This window comes from Gigantopelta aegis, chromosome 4 (assembly GCF_016097555.1).
Source record: "Gigantopelta aegis isolate Gae_Host chromosome 4, Gae_host_genome, whole genome shotgun sequence".
Taxonomy (NCBI): domain Eukaryota; kingdom Metazoa; phylum Mollusca; class Gastropoda; order Neomphalida; family Peltospiridae; genus Gigantopelta; species Gigantopelta aegis.
In genome coordinates, this window is record NC_054702.1 from 2,297,998 (window position 1) to 2,307,245 (window position 9,248).

Here is a 9,248-nt window from a genome sequence, read left to right on the forward strand (position 1 = left end):
GACTATTTAATTTGTCTTTGTTTCAATATGTTTGTTAGAAAGTCACAGACTATGTGACTGGAACATGATTTGATGCGCAGTACTCTGTGGCATCAGAGCTATCTGGGTTTGATTATTTTTACTCTTGGAACATTGGCTGCATGCACACACTGGTCTACTTCACAAGTTGTTTCGCATTTATGATGGTGTCTAAAATTAAGTGGGTTTTTTCAAGATTATCATTATTATGGCATCCCACGTTTGGAATAAAATTGTTTGTAAATTTTAATGACAGATTTTGTTGAGTTTGTATATTTTTTTACCAACAACATTAGGACCATTCTAGATCAATAACTTATCGCTGACTTGACATAGATGTCAGAGACATTCGTAACTGCCACTGGTAGTTGTAGGTCAAATGGCATGTAACTGTTACAAAATGTTGAGGGAGGGAGACTGGTTGCGTAATTGTTGAATTAAAAATGCCAAGTGAATGTCAATGCCCCAACCAACACTATCGAACTAATGGGCGTCTTAGCTCAAAACAGGGGAGATAATAAAACAGGTGGTGCGTCACTCGTCGGGGTCCAACAAACTCGGACAATAGCTGTATTTTTTCATTGCTTTGTCATTCTTTGTTATACCACGATCATAACGGACCAAAACCATATCGGCTCTGTACATGACGTTCCTGCACAGGACGGTCTATAGTATACGCTGCAGTAAACGGTTACCAGTTGTTACCAGTTGACGTTTGTCTACACGTGTACTGAGATAGGGTGAGAGAGTCAGTAAAGTCAGTAATGATAAAGAAATATATGTATATTGTGGATAACAGTATTAAAAAATATATATAGTGACGACGGCTCTGTACAGGACGTTCCTACACAGGGCGGTCTAGTATTTTATATACTAAGATATGGTGGAAAACACATTAGAAAATTTGTTTCTAATTTTTATTATTATTCATACTTACCTAGTGCTAGCACAACAAATATGCTATTCAACCTGAGTCATACCTACACACTGCAAAATTATCTCCCTTGCCGGATATGCGCAATGCTATCCTTGCACGGGCTACCTGTAACTTCATTCTCGGTTCAAAGTCCACCCAAACCCACCGAGGGAAAGCCTCATAGGGGTGGGCGGGAGGTATAGTTTGTTGTGCTAGCACTAGGTAAGTATAAATAATAATGAAAATTAGAAACAAATTTTCTAAGTCTTATTCAACTTACTGTGCTAGCACAACAAATATGCTATAAAGGACGTGCAATGACACCGTTAGAGCACGTGAATTCAACATTAATGGGAGGAGGTAAGAAACTTGCCCGTACTTACCCGAACCCAAAAAGCTCCTTTGAAGTAATGACATGGAGATAGGATGAACCACGACATACGGTAACAAGCAGTCAAAAAACTTTTGGGAATAAAAAGGGGCTTCCCAAAAGAAAAACTCATCCCCAAGAAAGGGAGGAAAAACATCTCCCCAGGGAGAGGAAACGGTAGACAACACTACAAAAAAAACCCATCCCTCAGAAAAGGGTGGAGTGTTAAACATGTCCGAAGCATGAATCGATGGCAGTCGGATGGAAAAGAGGTCGACCCCTTTCCGTTGCCCTGCACACAGACACGACGTGTTGAGCCGCAATGACTGTCTGGTTCCTACGCATACCGTCAGGACCAACCGCCATATCCCGGAAATAGAAACGGTCAAAAGTGTGCCGTCCTTTCCAAACCCCTGCATTCATGACCTTTATAATATCTAAAGAGTCGTGAAAATTCATGGAAGCAGAAATGGCTCGGATCTCATGTGGTGGTTCCGGACCGAATGAACCGTTTCCATTTTCATGGAAGGAACATCGACGTAGACGTTCAGTGGCTTCAAATTTAGGATTTGGGCGAAGAAAAGATGAGAATAAAATCCCGGAGTGTCCAGACTGACTCTCTGGATGGTCCCTTGGTCGAGAAACTCGGCAATCATACTCTCCACTAAAACGCGCCGATCCGCGGACGGTAACGGCGGCATTCTTGGAGTGGAAGTAAGAGGGGGGCTCGAAGAAAAGAGTATTTTGTAACCGTGTTGAACGACCGACAGAACCCAGGGGTCCAGACCAGGCAGCTTGCACCAATTTCGAAGGAAATAGCGGAGCCTGCCCCCCACGGGTATGGTTGCTAACAGTACCTCCGAGAGCAACTGCCGATCGTTCACGTACCCTCACCCCAACCGCCCGTAGGCGCAACGCCTTTGGTGGACTGAGAACGAAACGCAGTACGACGTTTGCGTCCTCGCTTAGCGGAAGACGGGTTGTTACCTGGTTGCCTCCTAGTGTCAGGAACCCTAGGGATCTGAGCCGACTGTAAAAAAGCAGCAGGAGGCTTGAACCCCGAAAACGTGGACCGACGTTTACCAGAGGTTGAGGGTTGAGTGTTCGGGACTGGTCGCGACAAATCCTTGTCTAGGACAATATTAAAATCGGGACCAAAAAGTTAATTTTCCCGTACGAAAAAACATCTTCGCAACGTTTGACGCACTCAAACCCGCCAGGTAATGGTCACGCCGTAACAAAAAACTGTTCGCAAACAATCGGCCAGATAACTGAGCGATATGCTCAGAGGCTTTTGACGCAGCCTCCAAACAGCCTTTCGCCATCACGGGAAGGCTCTCAACAGCCTTATCCAAGCCAAATAGGAACGTACCTAAATGGTTATTAACCTGGAACATCGACTTAGCCAGCCGTTCGAACGATTCCAGATCCGCGATTGGCAATGTCACATGCGGCGATGGGGAACAAGCGGCTCGGACACTAGCGGGAACGACCGCCGGATGTTCGAGAAAATCCGCCCCCAACGTCTCATAGGAGTCAGCACGAAAAATGCGCGCTCCCGTTAAGATTTTCCCCCGTAGGCACCCACTCCCACTCCCAGGATACGATCACTGCCAGTGATCAACACATCAATGTCACAAAGTGAACTGTGAGCCTCCTGTGCAAATGGTAAACCCGACTCCTCACGAGGAGTGACCAAATTCAAAGAACGGTTCCCGAAGGAGACACCCTTCAATGTAGGCTGGGCCTCAACCTGAGGTATAGCGTCCCCGCATACCTGTCGGACTTGTTCCCTGACAAAAGCCAGAACCGCCGGATAATCGCACTCCTCCTCTACCTCCGAACCGAAGTGAGAGAGAGCTGGGTCAGCGACAGAATCCGGTCCAACCGACGCTTCCTCTGAAGCCAGGTCACTGTCCATTGGATCCCGAAGATCTACATGGACTCCTCCCCCTAATCGAGACGCCCCTGGGGCAGCGTCTCCCGAGACGGAAACAATAGGAACCGAATGACAATCCCTAACTGCATCGTCAAACTGCTGTCGAGGGGGGGGGGGGGGGGGGGGGAGAGGGAAGAGGAATGGGAGCCGCGCCCAACGGTCCCGTCTGCGAAAGCAATGATCCCAACTGAGGCGAAGCGTTAAAAAATTCCACGAAACAACGTTTCCTGAAAGCCTAACGGTCGTTCCTGCTCCAAGTGCGGATCGGTCGGAGTTTGCGGCCACCGAGTACCCCCCAGCCGAGGGGTATCTGCGCAAACCTCATCCTCTATCGAGTAAAGTCGAAGAGGTAGGGACCAAAGACGGTGCAAACTGTGAGGAAGTCACCGTACCCTTTGGATTGAGAATGCTGAGGTGCCGAAGCGACTGTCAGCAATCGAAGGCAAAGTCGGGGCCACCTGCTCTGCGGACGAAGCAGTGGACCTATGCACAACGGAATGCATGTGCTCGGTATTCCCGATGAAGTCGTCAAAACCAGTGCCGCGACGACTCCACCCTGCCCCCCTTCTGTTTGTAACAGTAATCGTAACGACGTTGGCGATGCCCGCGACTAAGCCACACAAACAGAAGAAGGCGCCATCATTAACGAAGACGGCTCACTTACCACGGTCACAATAGGAGCCCGGGGGGGGGGGGCTCCCGAAGTATCGGTAACTGTACTCGTAACACGGACCGACGAAGAAACACCCTTGTGTTTCCCCCCTTTCCGGACACTTTTTGAAGTGTCTACAGACTAATGGGACCCACCCACTAAGTCCAACTTGCCGACTATTGCCGAAGCAGACAAGATTTTGCTGGTACCCGAAACCTGAGTCTGCGAACAGAACCGAACCCACTGGTCAGGAGACCACGTGGCGCAGATCACACAGTCTTCAGAACAAGACCGACAGTCCGGACACAACACATGTGTGTCTTTACGTCGTAAAGGAAATGGACAACCATCTCGCGCACAAACTTTCCGTGCGCTAGCTGTCAACGAACTCACGTCGGACATGGTAAATTCAACACAGAATTCCCAACTACCAACCGTATGTCAAGTTCAACCGAAAAACAAACACAATTACAAGTAAAGAAAACTTTTTGCCAAAGCTTAACAGGTGTTAACAGGTGGACTGCAAAATTGAGAATGAAGTTACAGGTAGCCTGTGCAAGGATAGCATTGCGCATATCCGGCAAGGGAGAGAATTCTGCAGTGTGTAGGTATACTTTAGAATGATCATAGAAAATATGCTACTTTGAGTTAATGATTTCAGTGAAAAACCTTAATTATGTTTTGTTTGTTTGTTTGGTGAGGGGGTTTTGGGAGTAGGGGTTATAACGGACAAGTGTACCGCAGAGATGTATATTATATTTTTTTAAATAATAAAAATAAAGTATACCCCTCTATTTTTCAGTATGAATTTTAATTGTAGAATGCAGGACATTGCATTTCAGGACATTTAATTTTTAAATTTTTCTGGGGGAGTATACACTCGGTTTTCCTTAGAAATCCTGGCGTTTGGCGCTCTTGATGCGAGTCTGACACATAGACTCAGTTGGACACTGCTTAGAACCCGTTACAAATTTTCCTGCACATGTGCCTACTCATTGTTCTTTAACATTTAGTGAATTAAATGTTAATTTGCATGTACATTTAATATGTCCATTTAATTGGGAAACAAATGCGAAAATATGCAGATGGACTACCTAATTTCGAATTCTCAATACGAAACACTACTACCATAGTGAAAAACTGTCCATGCAGTGGAAATTCCCTGACTTTGTTTTACATCACAAGTGTTTTGCGTGAGCTCACATAGATAAAGCAAAAACTAACTTTACAAAGAGTCTACTTATCTATTTTAGTAACGTTCTAAACAGCATTTTCTTGATTCTTCAACATTTCTGGCAATTTACTTCTCGGACACCGTCATGGAATACCATGATTTATGAATTAAGGCCTAATTTCTTTAAGAGACATACTGTAGTGTTTAAACACCAAGGCATATTGTTTACTATTAGAGCCATTTTTGATAACTGAAATAATACTTTACTTACTTTGATTTTTTATTGTTTAAATTCCATATATTCAAAGTGTTTTTGGTCATCCTGATGTTTTTAATATCACAAAATGCATTTCTCATATTTTAAAAAATGCATGTGCATCTGAGAAGTAACAGTTAGGGAGTCGAGTTTTAGTCTATTTTAGAGGGTATTTTACAATGTCAAAGTTACAGACTCATGTTTCACTCAATTGTAACTTTATCCAAATGTGTTACAGGTTTGTAGATTAACTAAACTTAGTGTTAATTTTCACGGGTTGAAACTAGGGTATGTCCCTTTAAAGTTAAATGCCTTCAAATGCCCTGCATGTTGTAATTAAACAATCAAACTGTTTGTATCAGTGTATGTCATAATTATATTTCTATAGAACTGCTCCTGAATTTTTTTTTAATAATTCCATCCCTGAAAGGGAAAAAGAAATCAGACTACACTAATGAACCACACAACATAAAATTAGATGAAAACATTATTGGTTTATTGGTTCATTTTTGCAACGTATGCCTACATTAACATTTACCAATTACTTTATAAATTAATCATGCTCGTTTTTCACTAGCCGTAGCAGTGCATTTTGATGAGTGCAATTTTTAACTCGCCGTGGATTTTCAAAAGACAAGGACTGGTAAAAGGTACTATTTTTTAATCAAGATTTTCTTTAAACACATTTAGGTGCATTAGTAATGTTCAAACAAAAAAACTTCAATAGCAATTTTGCACTGGATTTTTTCCAGCATTCTTAGAACAGAAATGTCATGTACCCAGTTTATTGTTATTGTAAGGAGATGCAAAGTGACATCACTGGAATACTGTCGTCATTCAAATTCAAAATTAGCTATATTATTACAATGCTTCGTCACATTAAAATAAAAACTGGTCTACTAACATTGACCCCTGTCAAATTTGCATAACAAGCAGACAACGCTGTTTACAGGTCGGGATTTTAAATTTTTTTCATAATTCTGGGCAAAATATTAATTTTAAGTTTTAAAAGATTAAAGAAATAAAAAGTACCTTTTGTAAAATATATCATATCAAAAAATTACCATTGGATACATTTTATTTATTGTTTATGAAGCCAGAACAAGGGTCCGAAAAGTGACTGTCGTCGACCTTAGAATCGATATGTTTTACGTCCACACTGTTTATTTTTTTACATTAACTGATAGCAATCCATTTTGTTTCAAAAATTGTTGCTGAAAAATGTAGAATAGTATTTCCGTAAATATCGTATTTGTATGTTTGTCGTTTGATGAACGCAGCTTGGGACACTGATGGTAAGATATTGTTGACCGATCCTTAGAAAACTGCAGCTGTAACATTTTAATATGTAACATGTTAGTATTCAATCATGAAGTAACCCAAAATGTTACCCATAATACTGAAAGCTACATTAGAAATGATTCTATGCCAGGTTTGTTCTCCCAGCATGGTGGCTAACAGTCCAAATAAATTTGCAAGCCCTGGTGACTGGTCCAGAACATCACGACTCGACATCAACTGGAACTTCAAATCGTTATTTTCAATTATTCAACTGGTTAAGAAAATTACGATTTTAAACATTATTTCCCCAAAATTATGCAACAGGAACAATTTATTTTTCAGTAACTTCATTCCTGCATGTTTTTATATACTTACAGACAACCCAGAACCACCAGAAACACGCGATTCATCCATGTCAAACCATTTTCATGTTTGGAGTTCCCCCATACAATGCGCAGAAAGTGCAGTAGAATCCCGCGACATGTCATAAACAACTAATTCATTAGTGTGTCCACCGTACATTTCGTTCACGGAAGATTCATTCATCCACTAATCATGAACTCGAGATGATTCGTTCACAACCAGAAATCATTATAAGACGATTCGTCCACTCGATTTATTAATTTGCTTTATATTAATCAATCATACATTGGAAGAGTAGACACATTTTTATGCGTTCATGTTTTGGGGGAGTTATTATTTACATAAATATAAATAAATAAATAAATAGGCCTAAACAAACAAATAAATAAACGGATCGTCACCTATCTGATTGCATATAATGTTTTATCTTGTAAAGGTTCTTTTAGTTATTCATTGCTAAAACAACTATAAATGCTGAAAGAGCACATAATAACAAACTGAATTATGTGCAAAATATACTATAACAAATTAAGAGACAATAGAGCAAGAGCAAGATACGGTAACATTTGGAAAGTTTTGTATATACAATACTTGAAACTAAACAAATGGACGAATAGTTTGTAGACAGTATTAACTTAACTAAACTAAACCAGAAATAAAATTTTAATATTTTTGGGAAATAAGTAACAATATAAGGTATTGATTTTAGAAAGTTTGTCACTGGATATGTACACGTTTAGGAACTAGTTAAGCTAAGCCGAACGACCGAAATGTATTTACAGTGGCGTAGGAAGGTGTCAAAAAGTGTGTGTGTGGGGGGGGGGGGGGGGGGCACACTTTTATATGTACACACTTTTACACTATTATAATATAAAGCAAAATGTCTTCATACGCCAGTGTATTATAGTAGATAATCAAATCCAAATTTAAAAAACCTCTAGGCCTATGTTAAACCTGGGCTCGTCTATGACTGTGTCCGGTGGGGGGGGGGGGGGAGGAGAGAGATCATCAATTGGGGACTTTAAGGAGCAGTCTCAAAGTTTCAAGGTCAGGTCAGGTCAGGTCAGAGGGTTTAACGTGCACATTCAGAGCAAGCTGTTGTAGCGCACGCCTGTCCTGGGCACAGATGCCGGCCTTGGCCCTCCAGGACAGGAAAGCAAAGTTTCAAAATGAAAAAAAATATTTATACACTTTCGTTGCGAACGTACAGGCAAACCGTATTTACATGCTCACAAAAAAATTACATCAAACTAGGCCTGATTTTATTAATATATTATATTATATTATTGTAAAAAATTAATAAGTTTGACCAACGTTGTGAACATTTCTATGATTCTGAGAAAACCTTTGTTTACTCTGAGTAACAACAAATTACAGTTTGGATAATATTTTAAGTTAATTGTGAAAAGATTATACGTGGCACCACTTAATTTGTAGTGATTTATCACATATATACGTGCAAATATCAACAAAATATGGCACATGAAACGTCGCAAATGCACCATTAATCACCATAAATTATTGCGTATGTCTAGATATTGGCAGTGGGGGATCCAGAAATTCCATTTGGGGGGGGGGGGGAATGACATGAGGCGGAATGACAAGGGAACTTTGGGGGAGGTTTGGAGGGGAATCGTAATTTTTTTTTTAATTAATAGATAATAAAATTATAATTGTCGCAAAAACCTTTTTGGGGGGGGGGGGCGGACCCCTGGGGCCCCTTAGATCCGCCTGTGATTGGCAACTCATTTAATATTTTGAGATAGCTGGCCACTGAACAGTTATATGTAGCATTATAAAATTATATATACGTGAATGTATGAATAAATATATTCTATAATCGAACCATAATCAGTACATTTGTAAGAACTTAATAGCTGCATAGGCATGTTAGAGAATGTCTCAATAGGCAGATTATAATGATTTGCACTTGATCATGTATGTACGGCAGCCTACTAGTTTCCATGGAACATGTACAAGTCACCTCTTATTATGTTTATAAATTGACATGGTAGCCTTCATCAGTGTTGGTTTTGCATTAAAACCTATAGCCTCGGCCTACATATATATTTTGTTTATTCATTATTAAACCATCTAAAATATTTATTTAACCGTATGTTTTTCTAGGGACAAGATTTGCCTTTATTCACTTAAAATACATACATAACTGTATAAATATAAATGTTTTTATTTACATTTTCATACTTGTTTTAAAATGTGCCATGTTCCTTGTATTATTCATATAGGGTTACATGTATAGAGAAATAAAGACTGGTTGA

General features: G+C 40.5%; 1 protein-coding gene across 5 annotated transcripts in view; it reads right to left on the reverse strand.

Annotated features, from left to right (window-relative positions):
• The window catches only part of LOC121372473 (protein PAT1 homolog 1-like), a 46,695-nt gene extending 39,626 nt beyond the window's left edge, over positions 1-7,069 (reverse strand). For all 5 annotated transcript variants that reach the window (XM_041498799.1, XM_041498796.1, XM_041498800.1 and 2 more), the window contains exon 1: positions 6,982-7,069. In XM_041498799.1, coding sequence (XP_041354733.1) covers positions 6,982-7,020 — 39 coding nt within the window. In that variant the 5' untranslated portion in view covers positions 7,021-7,069. The remainder of the gene's footprint in view (positions 1-6,981) is intronic.
• Between the last annotated feature and the right edge of the window lie 2,179 nt (positions 7,070-9,248).